Here is a 20,393-nt window from a genome sequence, read left to right on the forward strand (position 1 = left end):
AACCAAAATCATTCATTTGAACCTACTTTATGAACTGAAAAAGGTCAAAGAGATACAACAGTGATTCTTCATTATGCAGTGCTTATTTCAGCTTCTTGCTCAGTTCCGAAGCTAGATGGAGGAAATAGAGCAGGGTTTTGTTTTTCTGACTTGCATGTAACTTTGAATACAGAAAATGTCATACTTTACTTTACTGTATGATCCTGTTAACTGCAAAGGCATAGTCATAGCCATGGGACAACTATTAACAGTAAACTGATGTGGTCTAACTGAATGAGAGTATCAGAAGTGACAACAAATACTTAAAGTGATTGAGTAGTCTAAGCCGAGGCAGCACCTTTCTCAGCTACAGAGCAAGCTGTGAAAAAGTGCCTAAGAAAAGTATGTGCATGAAGAATGCAAGGACACGTATCTTTTAACAATTACTTGAATATTGGTGTGCCAGGGCAAATTTGACTCTCTGAAGCAAACGATACATACAAATCAATCTTTTTAGATGAAATAAAAATTCCACATAATCTAACAGTTACTAAAAGGTGAAAACGTGAAATATTTCCACTAAAAATATGGAAGCCTTAACACYGCTTAGAAGGGCATTCATAAAATCTCATTAGAATTCATGTTCCTGTCTGGTCACCAAATTCTTGAAAGGTTATGGACCAAATTCAGAGAACAGCTATGAGCTTGCCCAGAGAAATGGGAAGTTTCTTTTTTTTGAGGACCCTAAAAGAGCAGAGTATATATAATTTCACAAAATAACAGTTGAAAATAGCAATTATTGATCTTTAAAAATACCTCGGGGATTTAAAAAAAACCACAGTGAGAAAAGAGTTCTGTAAGTGAGTTAAAGGATGATCTGGCACAAGAACAAAGGGATGTAGAAGTTAGTTAAAAGATTTCTAGCCATCAGAGGAGTATGAGGATTTTATGCATCTTTGCAACAGAAAGAGTAAGGGCAAGATTTTCTTTTTTTACTGAGTTTGATACATGGCTAGCAGTGATTATAGTTGTGTTCACAGCAGAGGTATCGGACTTTATGAATGAAGAAGCCTGGTTACATCCTGTGCCCTTAGAAGGGCTTTTCTGGTTCATCAACTTTTTTTTAATATATGTTTACTCATTTGTTTCTATAGTATATAATTATATCTAAAATACAAGCAACACCTATAATTGACTAGTATATTTCAGATGCATACAAAATGCCACAGGGCAAAAAGTACCACAGATCAGCTGACTCAAGGATATCATCAACTATGTGCAAGCTCTGACCTAAGACAAATGGAAGTGATTTGAGTTAATTCGGAAAAAGGTTGATAACTTGAATGATCTCACACTTCCCAGCAGCTAAGAGGGTACACACTGATTATTAGCATGAACAACTCATGGCAACTTTGTTCCTCACAGTAATGTGTCTAAGTCTTGAGTCACTGTAATTAGACAAAAAAGGAAAACTTTTGGAAAGAATTTCAGCAAGACTGTGAGTTTCTATACTAAGCAGAATAAGAGTTTATGACACTCATTGTTCGCTTTGATACAACATCTTTTTCTGCAATTGATCTGTGACAGTTGCTGTTTTAATTTGTAATTGATGAAGAAAATCTTGAAAGCAGCCATTCTCCAGTGCTCTTGAAAAGAGAGATGTGCTGGAAGAACATCTAGCAAGATCAGGAACAGGGACTTCCAAACATTTTGTTGCCTTCTTCCACAGATCACAACTGTATCAATCAATAATAGGGGKTTTTTTTTGTCTTGTTAGCTAGAATATTGGGATACAAGAAACTAACAGACTGTTGCTGTTTCAAAACAAGTGCTATGTATGAAAAGAATCGAAACTGAGGGGGAGTGAGGCCGTATGTGAGAGTTTGGAAGACTGCAACTATACCGTGCCTCTGTGGACCTAAAAGGCAGTCACAAAAACTACAAAAGTAACCGCTTTACACAATACTTGCACACTGAACTTTCATTTCATTGTGCCATTGGCACAGTCTGCCCCTAAAACAACCTTACTTAGTGCAGATGATTGATTGATTGCCTGTGAGGAATTGCTTGGTGTATTAATTTGCTCAGCTACTATGCTGCCACCTTAGCAAGGAAAATGAGCGTGCTTATGGATTTATGTAGATCCTGGCTTGTTTTTTTAGCTGAGCTATGTGAAGCTGCAGTAACTCAACAGAAATTAGGTTGCCCTCATAGCTGTAACTTGTTGCATTTGGACTAGTTTGCATAGAGCAGCCCAAGGTGAGGGGTATGTAAATAGGAGCCTTCAGCTGCTTTTGCGTACACCAGTTCCATCTTGGTTCAGATGAGCAGCATGTCAAAAATCTAGCTTTGAAATTTCACCTTATATATTTTCACCTTATATTTACAAATTTTAACTCTGGCTCACACTTGCCAAGTTTCTTTCCCTGAGTGCTGTTGTCAACAACAGGCGTTAAATTGGGCAACCGTTTCAGTCACTAGTGTGATTTCTAAGCACAAGACAGTGCAAAGCCAGACTGCAGAATATATGAAGATATAACCCCACTGTCTGGGGCTGTAATTTCGTAAAGAACAAAAGAGTTTTGTTGCAATCCATTCTTATAACACTCAGATGATAAATATTTATTTTAAATGACAAAAATCACATCAAAACTGCAGGTATGCAGAAGACAAAACTCTGACTGACTACTGAAAGGAATATGTACATTGAAAGCCATCTGACATCAATAAGCCAAAGAAATGGCCAGGGTAGGGGGCATGGAGGAAAGAAAGATAACCTAGGTATAACAGAAACACAGATTCTGCAAAATATATGGTGATTACGCTGGAAAACACATACAAGTTCAAGGAAGAGAAGAAAAGTCAGTAACTTTAACTGTGCTGCTCAGAGCTAGCACCTTTCCAAAACAGATGCCACTGAGCAGAACTCAATGCCAATTTAACAGTACTGTGTTCCCACATCTATAGCCGACTCACACGGATACCACTGGGTTGTTTCTTCGTAATTTGCCCAAGGAATTCAAGAATGGATTATACTATACATCTAAAATGTTGCATTCATAGTTTAAAGCAGTAGTTGAACACTCAAAAACATATAAATATGTATGAATACCTACATATACATTTGTGTTTTTATACACAGACACACGTGTGTATGAAAAAAACACTCCACACATACAATTCGGACAAGATCTGTAGCTCTTGGACTTGCAAAGTTTCAAATCCTCATATACATCATGTCCAGAAATCAAGAGAGAAAAGAAAATCAGACAGGTAAATGTAGAAATGTTACAAGTACTTTTGTAGAGCGACCATCTCAGGTGTTGGAGGCTTTATGGCTGGATTAATCTGTGACCAAGTTTTAGTGCATTATTACATAAATAACCTACCTGATTGGCAATCAGTCGTGCTAAGACATCCATCCTTGATCCTGACTCTGAAATCATTTTTGCTGCATTAATTACATCTGATGTGTTCTTCAGTGGGCCTCTACCCCTTCAAATGAAACAAAGACTTTACTACATTATTGAGCAAGTGAGAATGAATTCATATCCAAGAGCTCAACTGTATAAAACAACCAATCCATACAGAAGAAACAGTAATTAAATCTCCCTCCATGCAAACTCTTTCTTTTAATGTCCCACAAAGTTGTATTGTGTGGCATCAGCTGGATACAGAAGCACCAGAAAAATGTCACACAGTATTTTCATACTGGAAGCACTAGAACAACCCATGCTAAATCCTAAGTATATTGATTTTCAGCCCAGTTCAATTATGTTATGTGGAGATAATCCTAAAGAGGTAGTGGTCGTGTTTTAGTGCAGAGATTACTTGTGCATTTTGCTTTCCCCTGGCTTTACAACAAGTTTATGTTTTTTCCTTTCCAGGAATTTTCTAGTAAATATGTTCAGTGAAAATCTGATGTATTCTGAGACTGATTATGGCTAGCTGGTCAGAAAACCTTATTTTTAAAATTTAATTGGTGTATATAAGCATGAATGGGAATGTGAACAGGGCTGCAGTTAAAACTAACAAACACCACTAAAAATTTAGATATGTAATAGCTCAAATAATAATTACCAAATCATCTCAGAAATTATTCAGAGAAAAATTTTCAACTTAGGGAAATTGTAATGTGGCAGTGAATAGCTTGTAAAGAATCTCCCTGTAAAAAATTTTTTTTAATTACATGAAAAATCTTTTATAGAAATTAAATATAAATACTTTAGGTAGATAATACTGACAACCATTACCTTTACATTTTCTTGTGCTTCACTCTCTTCAGTGTTGAAATACTTTAACTAAACTAAAATCAGCATTTATTATTTTTATACTTCACACATATATAACGTAGGCAAGAGCAACCATGCTAAATTCAACTTTGCATTTCAGACTCTTTCACAGAAAGACTTTTAGCTTTATTATGTAACCATTTAATCTCTAAAAGGCTTCATATCACTTTCCAAGTACTGCAATGAACAAAGGAGGTGGACAAAGTAGAAAAATGACTGAAAATACGATATTCTTTTCCTTAAATCCAGTATGGTTTCATGTATAAGGAAGCCAAGACATTCCAGTGAAAAAAAACCTTGTTTAGCCTAAAATACATAATGTGCAGTCATACAAAAACTTTGTTAGTAAAAATACTTAGATAGTGATGCTAATACAACATGGCAGATGATTAATCTCTTCTTTTGTTAATTGAATGTGGTGTTTGGCAAGAAACTATTTATTGATCCTTAGGAAAAAAAAAGCATACTTTACAAATTACAGTTCCTTAGGAATTCTCTACTATCAAGCCCACATCTGGAAAAACCTAGAACTGCATAGACTTTGGAGTATTTTAGGCTTTACTGTACTACAGAAAGCAGTCTTCTTGTTATGGAAAACATGCTGGGAGAAGTGAGCAGAGTTTGCAGAAGAAAAATACTGTAATTTGGAGTGGGGGGAGGGGAATTTGTAAATGCAATCCCATGTGTTAAGTTCAGATGCTTTTAAAATTCACCATACCCTTTATTTGCCATTCCTGATTTTACTAACTCGTGTTTGCACAACTGATCATGCATACTGCAGACTGAATCTTCTCAAGATTTTAGCCCACTGATTAGTTTTCCACTGTTCACAGCACGTCCTTTTGGTGCTGTACAAACAAAAGCAGTCCTGTCCCCTCCTGGAAAGCTACAACCCAGTCTATCAGTCAACCAATATAAAAAACACAACCCAAAACCAGAGAAGTGGGGAAAGGAGAGAGGGAGTAACAGTGACAACTGCTTTCTGCATTGGTGATTTTTGTGAATATTAGCCAGAGCTTTTCTCACATTTGAAGACACACTGGTTGAGTATGTTGGAAGGTGAAGCAGTTCAATTAAACTGGCAATTTCCTTGTACCTCTGCAAGTAAGTCCAGAGACTGCAGCAGTTCTACCCAGGAAAGGTATTTCAACCAACTGTTGAGAAAGTATTTCTTTCTACCACAAATACGGCCATCATGAGAGCCACAGGAGGAACTCTTAGCAAGGAGGACTGACAAGACTTCTGCTCCACTTGGGACCTGACTGCACCAACAGTTGAAGTTCTCTCCACTCCATTCTTTAAGAAATGGGGGGGCTGGATGGGTATAAGCTATAAACTACAACTAAGTCTTGAAACAAATGTTCAGAAATAGAATTCAAGAGTAACTGCAGTACCTCAGTCCTATATAAAAAAAAWGATGAAAAAATAGCTGTTAAGTAAGTTATACATTCGGGGAGCACTCCTTTTCTACACAAGCAATACAATAAGATAGATCTGTGCTCCTTTTTACCTTTACATAAATCCAGACCTTTTTTAAAAAGTACAGGTTTAATTGCCCTGGAGTATGGGATAACAAGTATCAGTCCCAATTTCCCATCTTTGGCCATTCTATCCACTAAATGCTTTTAAAAGAATATCTGGGGGAGTACCTCAGGTTTGCTCAATCACCAACAAAATTAAGAAATGGTCCATTGAAAAAAAATAGGATGAAATTTCTCTGGGGCCAATTGAAAATTCTAAATTTGGGCAGGAATAATCAACTGCTTCAAACAAAAGATGAAAAAAACCTATGTCGTGGTTTGCAGAAAAAGATGTGTTTTGGTAAGACTGCAGCTGCAGTTGTGTGTCCAGTTTATATGAAGAAAGTTTTGACAAGATTGGAGACAGTGCAAATAATAGGATGATCAGACATGTAGAAAATATGACCGGTAGGGAAAGGCTGAAGGATTTAAAGCCTTCTTTAATGTAGAAAAGTGGAAATTAGGAGTGGGGGAAAGGAGACAGTAGGAGCTAGAGAGCCTACAAGATATACATGTAACCATCATCTTCATTTAGGCTTCATGGCTGTAGTGGATAGGAAAAGTATTAATGAGCGTACATTTTAGAAAAGGAGACTCAGGTGAGGCTCTGAGATAATGAGGAACTGGAAAAGAATATCCAGGAAGGTTGTGGCATCTCCAAACACTGGAGGTCTTTTAGAATAGACAAACATCTGTCATAAATGACAGGCATGATTTAAGTCACTTTCTGAGGTGTCTTCCAGTTCTATGACTTTAAATTTAACACATTTCAAGTGTTTGGTGAATCGCTCTCAGTTTCAGTGCACACTGCCTTCTAATAATAGGTGCCCCATGCACATTCTGAATTCCCAGTTTTCCTCATTTAGCACCTGAACAGCAGAGTCAGAATGCCACCAGCTCAGTTTACTCCTTTACTCCAGATGTTAGAGACACAAAAGTCCATTAAATCTAGTTTTTTTCCCCCAGCCAATAGACAGTTTCTTACCAGTTTTATATTTACTAGTATTTTGTCTGTCAAGCTTTAAGTATGAAAAAACACTTTGCTTAGTAGGCTGTTTCACCAAATTATAAATCTGCCTGAATTTTTTTTTTCACAGATATTTAACTTAGTTCTTCTCTCTCTTCATATCTCCATGCAGAAGCTCGTGGGTCTGGTTTTGATTCCATGCATGGAAGATCTAATACATCTCTTCCTCACACTTCACTATTTTCAAGCACTAAAGCCTTATCAACTAAGTAAATTTATAACACATTCAAGGCTATGCAAACAAAATCAAGACACAAAGTATTACATTTATGAGCAATTAGATGCCCTCAGGGTAGTGATGGATTTTTATTACGTCTCTTAAATCAATTGTTTTGCCCAATGAGGAGACTGAGAATAGACCATAAACAATTTGAGACAGCTGCCCAGGTAAGTCTAACTAGAAAGAATGTCATTGGATTCCACAAGACAAAAATGAGTTTAGAATGCCCCAACAAAGATGTAGGAGATGAAAAGCTTCACAGAAATGTTTCTTGAAAGGTATAAACATAAGAAGAAACAAAGCTAGGACAGGCTAGCACTGGTGTGACACAGAGAGTTTTGGAAAATTGCAAAAGAGAGACCAAAGCCTCTTAATCTAATCATTTTTGCCCCAGACCACGATGAACAGCATATCTGTATAGTAACGCCATCCCTCTCTGTGCATTACCCTAAACTTAACTACAGAGATTAGTGAGCATCAGTATCAGGCATTATTTTTGGCTCTTTTTCCTTTACACTGAAATTTCACTCTGAAAAATAACTATTGAAAACGTTCTTTTAATTCTTAGGTTAACTGCAACTTTCATTGTCCCCTCAAATCCTTTGAGGATTTGATGGAAATACGATGGCCTTAGCCATCATCTTTTCCAAGAATGGACATGCACAATCTTCTGCCCCCAAACAAAGCTGAGTGGCTTATCTCTACTCACTCTACTCACCTCAGCAAATGTTTTGTACTTCCCCTTCATCAGAAACAACAACAGGGCACTCTAATGACTAACCTGTCCCTAAAAATAAACTACTAGCTGACGTTTAACTAACATCAAATGCCATGAAACGTAAGCATTTAACAGGGGTGGTAACCTAAGCATCACAACTACTGTCATCTCCAGACCACAACCTGAGTGGTCTTTGTCACACTCAGTCTTGACCTTCATACCTTGATCATTACATCAGTCCTAATTCTAGCCCAGCAAATCCTGACAGTTCCCACTGTAATCCTAAGCATTTTGCAACTGTGTAGAACACACACTAAAATTAGTCCAGTGTCCCAATCATATTCAAGACTACAATTAACTCATCAGTGTTTGTGGATCTAAATTTTAACCCAAGCTCTAGGCCAGCAGCTCCAGTAGGACCCACAACTCATTCAGCTATGATGCTTGCACTGCCTGACCTGCAATACCCTGGATCCAAACCCAACCCTGATCTAAATCAACAACTCTTTTCTGCCCAAGCTAAACCTAGCCACCAAGCCTGTGGAGACTTCAGCCCTAACTCAGATTAGTAGTCCCTTCCAGACCCAGCAGTAAATCTAGTTCTTTGGTCTTCCTGTTCCAACCAAAACTCAGATCTGTCTCCAGCCTGGTAATCCCTGCCAACCCCAGACCACTGTCCATCTGGGCAGCTCACACTTTTATCACCATTAGGGTTCAGGCTACGCAACCAGGATTCACACCTCACTCATTACAAATGCTCTATTAACTTACAGAGTCATTCTTTTTCTCTTTTTCTTGGACAATTAATTTTTTCAGTCCTGCAATCAATGACTGCATTAGCCTTGCTTCAGAGAAAAAAAGTTGACACATAACCAGAACTTACAGGATTCATCACTGATGTGGGTTGAACCCTCCAGGCTGAAAAAAAGTGAAACTCAAAGCTCCTGGGTGATTAATCCAACCGCTAGAATATGCTACTCTCCTAGCAAGACTTTCACACAAATATTCTATCACTTTTTTTTTWAAAAAGAATGACTGGAACTATCCCTACTCACACATCCCAAATGAACAGGGGAGCCTGAAAATCATAGGAGGGATATAAACCCATGCTTAGTGTTTCTGTTGGGTTTTTTTTTTTTTTTTTGGTCTGACCTCTCAGCTCAGTGTGCACAGTTTCAGATGAAGTTTTTGAAGTGCGTGCTTCCTCCAGTGCTCTTGCTACCATGCATGGTTGCCCAACTCTGACTTTGGGATGCCAGTCTAGTTTGAGGATTTAAAATTACACATTTTAGAATCAAGCCCATAAACACAGAAGCCTTTATTAGATCTGGCTGCAAGTCTTTATCWGTTATACCTAGACAAAGAAGAGGCAGCAGAGTTCCTCAGGAAATTAGATTAGGGAGAACAGAATAGTAGATTGTACAGGTGGACCCAAGAGCTGACCTTTGCCTATACAATGTTTTGTTATGGCTGCAGATGCAGAAGCAAGAAAGATTCTCATTTCACTCACGTTCTATCCAGTCTGAGGTTACAGGTTTGGAAATCCAGAGAAAAAAAATTCTTTATGCTAGTAAAACTGCTCAACTGATTAAATGCCAAACCCATGCAACATTACAGATATAATGACTAAAGCAGTTGCACTCATTAACAAAATAAATGTAATAAATAAAGTGTAGCCAGACAAACAAAGGATAGTGTGAAGAAATGTTAAAAGCTATAAGGTAAATGATCCTCAACTCTCTGTATTATACAGTATTTTGTAGCTATAAATACCTCTTGCAAATGAAGGAATTTTAAGACTAACGAAAATACCTGGATTAAAGGGACTCAGCAATGGGTCATGAAAACTTACAGGAAAATGTGAACACAACATATATTTATTACTAGCTATTCTAGAATTCCAGAAAATAAAATGAGTTTATGAAAATAAAAAATTTCTCTTCCCTCTTCTTTTGCCTTCCTGCACTGGCAACATATCAGTTCTGCATCTCTCACAAAGAGTAATGAGGCAGAGGAGGTCCAAAAGGACAGACTTTTTTTACAGTAAGAGCAGTGTGAAAGAAGAGAAACAGATACCTTACTTTGTAAATGAGTATTACATGGGCTGATCTGGCTAGGACTAGTTCTTATTGAATTGGTATCTTTGACCACYATAAGTCAGCCACAGGCTCTGTTGCAGTTGTGAGCGCTGCTCTTCAAAATCTCTTGGTAGAGGTGTTAGCTGAGCAACAGACCTCATTTTGTTCATCAGTTCCAAATGGTGTCTGCTGAGAGCCAATAAATCCTATCAATTCATAATCAAACAAGTTAGAAGCATGCAGAATAAAACAGAGAGATGAATAACAGCCAACACGATTTTTCAAGGATAAGTAGTGTCAGACCAATGTAAAATAAGCTTTTATGGTCTCTGGGAAGATGAGAAGCAGTAAATACCATACAGCTTCAGTTCAGTTAGGCTTCTGGAACTGTCTCCTATGGTATTTTCATAAACTGTCTAAAGAATATTTGGTCTAGACAAAATTACTGCAAGGGAGATGCAAAACTGTTTGGAAAAGCATACTCCAAGACTGTGTATCAGAGGGCCACTGTCACGAGGGAGGGACAAAAGGAAAAAGGAACTTGGCTTTGCTGAGATCTGCCTTGGTTTCTGCACTGCTCCATTCTTTTTTAATTACTTGAATTAAACACGCTGGGAGGCCAGAATTAAGATGATAGAAAAAAATATCTGAAGAAATTCTGGAAGAAAAAGCAGTTGCAATTAAAAAAAGGATACAAGCACTCAGGTAGGAAAATCAAAGGCACAGATACAAGTGGCAAGTCATTCCCTGCACAACAGTACAGCAAGAAACACTCTGGAGTTCCAGTTGATCACAAATTCACCAGGAAAAAGGCAACAGCAGAATGGTATATACAAAGGGGAAAGTAACACTTCTGATCTTTTGAGCAGTAATGAGGCCTCTGTAGCAGAAGTCTGACAAAGAAAACACAGCATTCCTGGAAAGACGTAAGACTTTGGTATTGCCTAATTTAGACAAGAGAAGACTGAGTACCACTATAAAGCGCTGGCTTTGGGTTTGCTTCCTAATGCTTTTGGATCTCTGCACAATGCTTTACTGAACTGTGGTGGAATAAGCATTAAGACCCTGTGAAAAACCTTGACATGGGAATTCATCTACAATTGCGGTCACTGGATTATGTAGCATAACAGAATTACACAGCACTTGAACACGGTGACACGGTCCACCAACAATGACATCTTACCCAACACTGTCTTCTCTCAAAGGAAGCATCTGTTCTGTCAAACTGGCCAACTACTGTTCCAGGGAAGAAGAAGAACAAAACAGCACAGAATTTCTGGACAAACCTTTAACATCCTAGCCCAATGAATTCTATAGTACTAGCTTAGAGGAAATGTTTTTGACCCCCCAAAAGTCAGCAAAATACTTAGCTAAAGCAAGTTAACACAGGAACAGTTCAAAAGTTCAGACTTTTCCTTTGAGTTGAATTGGCAGAATGCAAACTATACTTCTAACTTCTCCTGAACCAGTAGAGAAGGATAACGTAACCATGGCTAAAACAGTACTGAAAGTGAAGGCCAGTGTAATAATCCCAGCAGCAGTCAAATCCTTTACTACACGGTGGTAGCTGAATGTGAATTGGCAAGCACTGCCATTTAAAACAATTTTCCGATCAATACAAGTTTATATCAGTCCTAGGTTTTCCTTCTTTTTCTGTTCTGGGGCAGATTCTACCACCTAGATACTTCATTGTTGAGCTCATGTTGCGATTCTCTTATCTAGGTCATCCCTCTCTCCCCAACTCCCTTGTGCTTTCACCAGCTTCACAAAATAAATAAAGTTATTATTTAGAATGCTCTGCTGTAAGAGGAGCCCTGTCATTTATCTCTGCTTCTCACTTTTTTTCTCTGTGTTTTGCCATCTGAGATCAAATAGAGCAATCAAAAATTTTCTCAGCATTCAGTAGATAATACAGAAAGCAGATTTTCAAAAGTCTTTAGCTCCTACCAGCTTAAATCCTGATAGCTGTCTAAATTCTCTGTATTTCATTTAAACCACGGCCACTTGTTTTGGTCCCTGAAAAAAAGCTAAGTCTTCTGAGAATTTGGCCAAACATAACGAAGATGCTGTGGTATAGCTGTAGTACATCTTCAGTGCCATGCCTGTGCAACAGGGATTCTCCTCTGCGGGCCACCACTGCCACTGCATTGCAACTGCAGAATGTAATGACCATTCCAACCTGTGTATAATCCATCGCTACTGACTGCCTAAAATTACATGCATCCTCACTACTTCAGCTATATACAAAGACTGTCATATGTCACCATTTCTGCATCTGCAGGAACAGTTTCTACTGCCTGTTTACAAGCATATTCTATGTACATTTTCATGAATTTTGCAGCAGGAACTGACTGGCAAGTGTGGAAGGGCCACAGTCTCCACCCAGGCTGTGAATCTACACAACAGGAGCTGCCTGGGGAAATCCTAAGGACACTCCGAAACTCCCATCTGGAGAGCTCCTGCAACAACTAGTTAAATCCTTAATTGTGAAGGTAGCTAGAAGTTCAGTCAATCACCTTGTCTCAAGTCAGTCCACTCTTTCAAATCCGTTATCTCTTGGGATGCAGATGACTGGATGGGAAGTTCCAGGACCACCCAGGCAACTAATGACTTAAGTGCACACAGTCACAGGCCTGATACCAAGCTACACAATTGTAACTATAGGAGAAACTTGAATTTCATACTTAGAACTTATATTCCCTATTTGTGCCACAACAGACTTAAAGATCTGCGCCACAATCTTAAAAAACAAAAAGCTAACACATTCTTGCAATATTCTTCCTCCCTTCTTTAATTAATTTACTACTACATTCTGCCCAACATCAAATTGCCATGTTTTTCCAAGATTTTTATGTGGTTACCTGATAAAGAGATGACACAGGCATTGCCATTCCATCTCCCTTACCCTTGATCTGGGGAGATCTGGGGACTTGAAAAAAATTCAAGCAAGTCTGATTTACTCACTCTGTGACTGAAACATAAGATCACCTGAAAGCTGAGAATAATGTGTGTGCACTCGTCACAAAAATTCTGGCTTTTTTGCTAGAAGACACCTGAGTTCCAGTGCTGGTAGATCCTTTTCTGCTAGAGAAATACCATTTCAAACATTTTAAAGACTCTTTCACATTTCTGGAGTAAAGTAAAGGGAYGGAGTGCATGGTAGGATCTGACCCCAAGTGTTTTAAGACACAGCAAAATAAATGACATACATGAACGAGCAGAAAGTTGTTCTCCCTGTGGCCTCAAGCAGGGATGACCATTTCCAGATGTATCAAATAAGCTAAATTATAACAAATCAATAGAAGACCAATCTGTAATTTTTGCTATTGATCAGGTAAGTTCTCAAAGATAAAATATCCCTCTGCTCATCTTTTTTAATTTAAAAAAGCAAACTACTTGAAGAAAATCTGCAGATGCAAAAGCAAACACTTTAATTCAGAAGGGCCAAACTAAAGATTGAATTGCCAACTACCCTCTGGCCACAGAGTTATGGAGAAGCCTTTAATTACATCATGACACACCCAGAGTGAAATACATGGTACAGTTTATCTTTTCCTGACACGTTCTGGTTAAAAAAGTGGATGGTAGGAAGAGAAACTGTATCTGATACACAGACTGTAAAGAATCGTCTTCTAATAGATTTTGAAGTTTTCAAACATGAAAGGGAAAAAGATGGTAAATTCATTAGCCAGAAAGAAACATTAAAAATCCCAAAGGATGAGTTCAGCAAGCTCTTTTATATGAATTATATTAAAGCAAAGATGACAGTCATGAACTAGAGCCACAGAATAAGATCTCTGATTCAGTAATGGAGGATAATAGTACCAGCCGTATTATACACCCAAATAACTGTAATTATGCACTTGCATATACTATTATGACCGACTTGTGATTCTTGAGCTTACAGTTTTGATCTTTTTTTAAATCCAATTGACCGCAATCCTGCTGCTTGGGTGACAGTAGAAATTGCAAGAAAGATAGATTAATGATTTCAATTTGCTCTCAAATATGTCATAGTTCACATTATTAAACGCCACATCTATTTTGTGGAGAGACAATTAGATGTCTTTTGGAGTAACTAACCGTACATACAGACTGCCCTGCAGGAAAAGACAGCCTAGCTAGATTTAGATTTCAATGTACTAGCCAAACAGGAAAGATTAGGAAATCTATTATGTTGTGTACACACACACACACACACAAAGACTGATCTGGTGTTTCAGTAAGTTTCTAGTTTTCATTACATCTCCCAAAGTAAAACAATACATAGATATTTGAAACTGTGTTAGGCTATTGAGCAAGCTTTGACCTTTATGCCATCCCTGCCATCATGCAATGTATAGAGAAGCAAAACTGGATTTAAAAATAGGGCAGTAGATGGTAACTGTGATTATTTGGGATTCTTCTCCACCATCTGCCTTCTGACTTCCTTGGAAATATCTATGGCCAATGCATCAAATATAGGTAATTTACGTAGGTGGTCAAGACAAATCATGTTACTCCCACCAACTGTAAAATCTCCAGCTATGAAACTGGGGTGAGGCCAAGCAATGGGGGCTGGAGAATGTTCTCTATGTAATTCTATGTATTCTAGCAGACAAAACAATATTACTCTGCCACCTGCTCACTCAGCAACTCCCTTCAGTGTTTCCCTAGAGCTGCTCATTGTCTAGGATTTTTTATCGACTCTGTATCTATTGCTGCATATAGCCATCCTCATAAAAGGACCAGCTATACATGACAGATATTCCTTAAATACACCATAGGCACCCTCCACACAGAATTCCACTTTGGGGTTTTGGACATTTGGAAAATGTGACTTCTCAATGGATGATGAAGACAACAGAGCACTTCTACAGATCTAGGCTTCTGTGCTTAGAAAGTCATCAGGCTTGTAAAATACATGTTTCCTGTTGACATTGTATCAGACACTACCTAAAGATAGAGAAGAACAAGAAATCCAGAATCTAGCTACATTGTACTTGTGTGAGTTAACACTGAGCTGTTGAGAGCTCTTTTAATACAACTAAGTTAGGAGCTGTATCAATGACATTATAATTTTCATTCTGAGCCATTTTTATCACAAATCTTTGCATTTGTCTTGAATGTATCTTAAATCACAGTCATTCAAAATCATCATCCAGATCTCAAAAATCAGAAGACTGGCCTAAAAGTATGCCATTTGGATGCCTTTTCTAAAGCATTTTGAGCTCATTTTTTTTCTGGACCTCAGCAGTGCACAGTAGTCACGTTTTCAAACTTTTCACCTATAATCATGAAAGCCATTTTATCGTTAAATGAAAGCTGAAGGGTCTGTGTGACTCACAAGAGGGGACGCCTTAGCACGGCAGCTACGGTGCCTGGCCAGCTCTGCAGGCTGCCAGGCCCTTCTCTCCCATGTCGCTGCCCCGCCGGGCCATGGTGACTGGAGACCTTGAGGCACTGCAGCTCAGTACCGCCAGTGCAGTCACTGCAGGCACCTCCGCAAGGTGGGCAAAGAGGAGAGATGAGGGCCGGAACCACAGGAATTATCTTGGCATGTGAATCAGAGACCTGAGAGGCTCATTGAGACACAGGTCAAAAGAATAAGCTTTATGGGGGGGAGGGGGAAAAAAGGGAAACTCACATTGCTAGATGCAGAAGAAAATTGGGAAAACTGGCAAAACTTGGATTTATCAGAATACTGCCCTCACAGATAAGGAAAAAGGAATGCAATGGTAGTGTAGCAAAATCAAACAAATGCCAGGATGCATAATGTAATTAACACATTCTGTAGCGAAAATAAAAGAAGTGCTCATCAAAAATTTACATTTTGTGTTAGATATGCACCTAGCACATCTGCTATATCATTGTGACAGATGTTTATTAATATGGATATCTAATCATATTGCTAGGTTGCTAATGGCTCAGTAATTCATCTTCTAAATACCCTAGTTTAAGTTTCTGATTATATGTTAAACCAAATATCAAAATATTTCTAAAGCATGACTTCTTTGCACCTCTACAGCCTCACAAAAGCACCATTAACTTGCAGTAGTGTTTCAAAAATCAGTGTACAATTCTATCATTACAGTATTTATAGAGTTGCATTTATAATATGTATCCCTGTATTAAAGACATTTTAAAGAGATTTCTTGTTATATGACATCTAATATGAAGATCAGCTAAAATGAATGGAAATGTATTTTGATACAAGTGATATCTCTTGAAAGAATATATTCTATGGAAAGGCTGGTGGCCACCCAACAGGGGGCTCAGCTGGAAATAATAATGGTATATCAAATACAACACAATACCAGAAAACTCCTAATCCCATTTTCTAATATCCCAGCCATTAACCACTGATGCTCACCACACGTTTGTACTGACCTTTGTTACTAACATTTTTTTTGCCAGCTTTTCTTCTCGAATATCTAAGCTCTCATGAAGGTACAGATAAAGCAGACTTTATTACATGTATGGTTAACAGATGATGAACAGGCAGGACTAGAGTGCAAACGGATTTTGAATTCCCTTGATACTTCCAATACCACTTATTTTAGCGCCCCTTATTTTCTACTAGACATAGTCTAGCTCACTGACGAGTTGCTATTTCATGTGACACTGCCACAGAGTCAGATTTACAGGCAAGAGAAGCTCCTCAAAGTGCTCCCTTGGAAACCGGATAGGATCTGAATACTCCAGATACCTCAGGTCCAAATAAGAACTCTTCACAGCTAAAATATCACCTAATGTTATTATATTTGGTGCCTTTCAGGAAATTTTCTGAGTAAAAAAAATAAATACAATTTTTACTTTTACTTCCTCTATGTTAGAATTGGGCATGTCCAGAAGCAATTTCAGTCCTAGGAAGTCTCTCCATGACTGCACTACTTAAGGGACTCTCACTGAAAAAAAATACCGGGCTGTATTTTAAAATGTTAGGCAAAAGAGAAAAATGATTTCAGATTTTTAGAGTAAAACATATATTATGCATAATGAAAAAGAGCAGTTTTAGACACAACTGCATTATGTTTTCTTTGTACTTTCTTGCCTCTATTTGATACTTGTCTTTTTCACGCTTTGGGGAAAAAAAATCTCAGCTAACAAATTCTCATTTGTACCGCTGATGACTCACAGAGCTCCACAGTATCATTTTTTTCCAAAGGAAAAAGGGTCATGCCCCTGTCCTCCCAAATCTTTGCACTGTCAGCCTCAAGCATTCAAATATCATGAGTCAGGCTCCAAAATATCACAAAACTGGAATAACTACCACAAGACCTGAAACAATAAATTCAAGTTTTTTCATATTTGCTTTCTGGTTTCTAAGCCTTCAGGGTCATAGTTTTAAGATTTGCTCTGCAGCCATGAAACAACTTAAAAAATGCTGGATTTGAGTTTCATCTACAGTAACATAACTCAAGTACCAAGATATGAAGTAAAATACATAATAAGATTTCTAATAAAATTGTAAGTTGGCAACACTATTTGACTCTAAGAAGAGAGCAATTAAAACATAAAATGTTTTTATTTCTGTCATGCTTATCAGGCATCAGTAAGAAAGCTCTCTTGCAGCCACACAGAGGGGGAAGACAGTGGCCTCATTGGTAGTATGATAAAAGGATGTAGTCACTGGCTAGAATCTGTCACTGATGCCGAAAAAAGAATATAAAGCAAAGACATGGGAAGACTTACTAATATGGGTGCTGTTGACTAGAATGTCCACCCTCTGGCAGACAGGTATGTCTGGTAATAGTTTTGTACAAAGCTGCTTAACAAACTTTTTTTTTCCATCTGAAGAATAAGGAATTCACTACTGACTAGTGATACGGAGCTTTCATCAATCCTGCTGCAGAAGCCCTGCTACAAAATGCTGGGGGTGGTGAAGAGATTTCCTTCCCTGTAGCAATGCAAGAACTCACCTGCTGAAATGCTGGGCTGCTGTGAAAGACAACTCTTCTGAATTTTGTTAACAGGAATATTCACTCAGTCAAACACTGCACAGTCTGACTATGAAAGGAAACACAAGATGCAGGCTCCACACTGCAGCAGAGATGTAAAGGTGAAGAATGACACAGCGGCTGGGAGACTCCCCACCTTTTGTCTGCTTTGCCCATCATCAGAAGCAGAGGTGAGACCTTATCTGAGTGGCACTCATCTGGGAATGCAAGAGAGCAAGCAGGTACACTGGGTGCCTAACCACTGCAGCTGGCTGCTCTTTAAGCGCCACCCAAACCTCACCTAAGATCCACTGAGAGCTTTATGATTAGGACAGGGGCTGCTCTTGGAAAGAATTTGGAGAACTACTCTGAAAGTGTCTTTTGAGAAAAAACAAATCCCACCATCATTTAAAACAGGTATGAATAAGAGAAGAGAGGTAAGGTTCACTAGATAACTCATTCACTTTCTTATTAAACTAGATTGAACTGTAAGTGCCAAGAGTAAAATTATGGTTTGCGTAAAGAGAAGTTAGAAAATAAACACATGTAACAGAACACCCTGACAGAGACAAGCTGCAGTGATTAATCTGGATATGACCTACACATTTACAGCCACAGCAGATGAGGTAATACAAACAATACATTTTAAGCATAAAAAGAAAATTAAAGGAAATGAATAGAGTGGACACTGTTGCAATACATCTTGTAAGAGTAGTAACTTCATTGTCAGTGACTTTTTCCTGCCATATTCTGTGCTATCTACCCCATGACAGCAACAGCACTTGGTGTAATGTAGCATCCAGCTCTCATAGATGTGCAGTATCTCATGACTGCAGCCCATGCATTCCTGTATATGCATGTTAAAACTCTTAAAGGTAATCAATCTTAGAATACTCATGTTTTCCTCATCTGCTGTCTCTGACTAGCTCACCTGAAAAGCCATTTAAATAAACATCAGATGGCATTACTGAAGACATTCAAGAGAGAGAAACGGAATCAAGTATGTKCCAGTACAAAAACACAAAGTACTAAATTAACTGGGAACTACTACCTGTTTATAACCAGCCAGACAAAAGAGTGTTTAGAGCAGACAATTTCATGTCTAACAATTACAGGCCCATACGTACAGAAGAGGCTTCTCTGCCATACTCACCAACAAATATGCTGCTTTTGCAGAGACGATTTAGCCAACAGGAAGAAGAGGATGTTTAAATCAATGAATGAAACTCAGAAAATAAACCACCGCTTAATGCTAAGTATAAACCAGAGGCTTTAATGTGAATGGCAGAGTATTTTCTTAATTTTGACCCTTTCTTATACAGTTGTAGGAAAAGACAGTGAGAGAGACCCATCACAGGACAGCAAGAAAAGTAATGATTAAGTCACCCATTTGAAAATATGAAGTTGGCTTGTATTGTGAAAAACAAGAACTAGACCCTTCTACTTTCTTTTTCTCTGACACAACACTAATCAGAAGTCCACTATCTGCAATTAACCCAGAACACAGTACGTACCTGGAGGTAGGCACCTAGTCACAGTGTGCTCACAAAAGGGCCAGAAAAATAGCATTTAAGTCTCAGCCCAAAGCATCCGCCCCCAAAAAATGGATTTAAACTGGTCTCCAATGCACATCACACATATGCCTACAACTTGTCACTTAGCTAGTAAGGAAGAGACAAAGTTTATGTCCTATCAACAGTAAATATTGCTTAAGTAAAAATTACACAGCTCTTTTAAGATGATTATCTTCCTGCCCACACAGAGTAACCAGAAAGAATTCAGCTGGATAAGAGAGACAGGTCCGCCACAGGTAATGCAAAGATGAGAATGGGGCTGAGTCCCTAAGAGAGTTCAAAGAGGGACTTTCTTCAGTCCTTATTCTTTGCAGAAAGAACAGCCAGACACATGCCCTTTGCTACTAGAAGCCAGAAACTTTGCTGAAGTATACCAAAGCCTAAGAGGCCTCCCTTTCCATGACTGCAGCTTACCAGGTCTGATTTTGTCAAGGAAGATGTATTAGGTCTACTTCAACTGTTTATTAATCTAAGCGTGGGATACACCTCCCTCTTGCCCCTAATGTGTGCCCTCATCCAAATGTCCAATTACCCTGTGCAGAAGTGTTTCTTCTCAGGGCAGGCAGTTACTTCTAAGCTCTATTTCATTTATCTGTGGCTTGACTACATTTTCTCTTGATATATATTCATTGTTCGGTCTACTCCTGTGCCAGTTGTGTATATAAAAAGGAAAAATCAATATTGAGCAAATTGTTAAAAATGAGCAGCTATGCTCTATCTGGGCAGACTTATAAACTGTCTGCTGTTCTTCACAGCCATGTTTGAGTTAAGTTTTCCTCTTATTCCCCCCTCTCAGAGAACTGACCCTCTTCCCCAATAATCATCAAGGATTTTAAACAGCTCTACTTTTGCTATCTACATTGTGACACTCAAGAAACCGTGTAAGGATCCCATTTTTCCCTGACGTCTTCTTTACAGCTTTGACTGTAATTTATTTATTTTGCTTCCCAGTATGTGGATGACAGGTGGCCTTTTCACAAGTCTAAAAAAGACCTCACTGACAATCTAAACCACTTCTTTTAGGGGAATAAATGAAACCCATATGTAGAGATGATCTCAATGGTCT

At 38.3% G+C, this 20,393-nt stretch overlaps 1 protein-coding gene across 1 annotated transcript in view; it reads right to left on the reverse strand.

Moving 5' to 3' along the window:
- The window catches only part of CTNNA3 (catenin alpha 3), a 584,821-nt gene that overhangs the window by 18,680 nt on the left and 545,748 nt on the right, over nt 1-20,393 (reverse strand). The window contains exon 16 of the mRNA XM_026059969.1: nt 3,369-3,474. Within this exon, the coding sequence (XP_025915754.1) occupies nt 3,369-3,474 (106 nt within the window). The remainder of the gene's footprint in view (nt 1-3,368; nt 3,475-20,393) is intronic.

Source organism: Apteryx rowi, unplaced genomic scaffold (genome assembly GCF_003343035.1).
Source record: "Apteryx rowi isolate R43461 unplaced genomic scaffold, aptRow1 scaffold_162, whole genome shotgun sequence".
Lineage (NCBI taxonomy): Eukaryota > Metazoa > Chordata > Aves > Apterygiformes > Apterygidae > Apteryx > Apteryx rowi.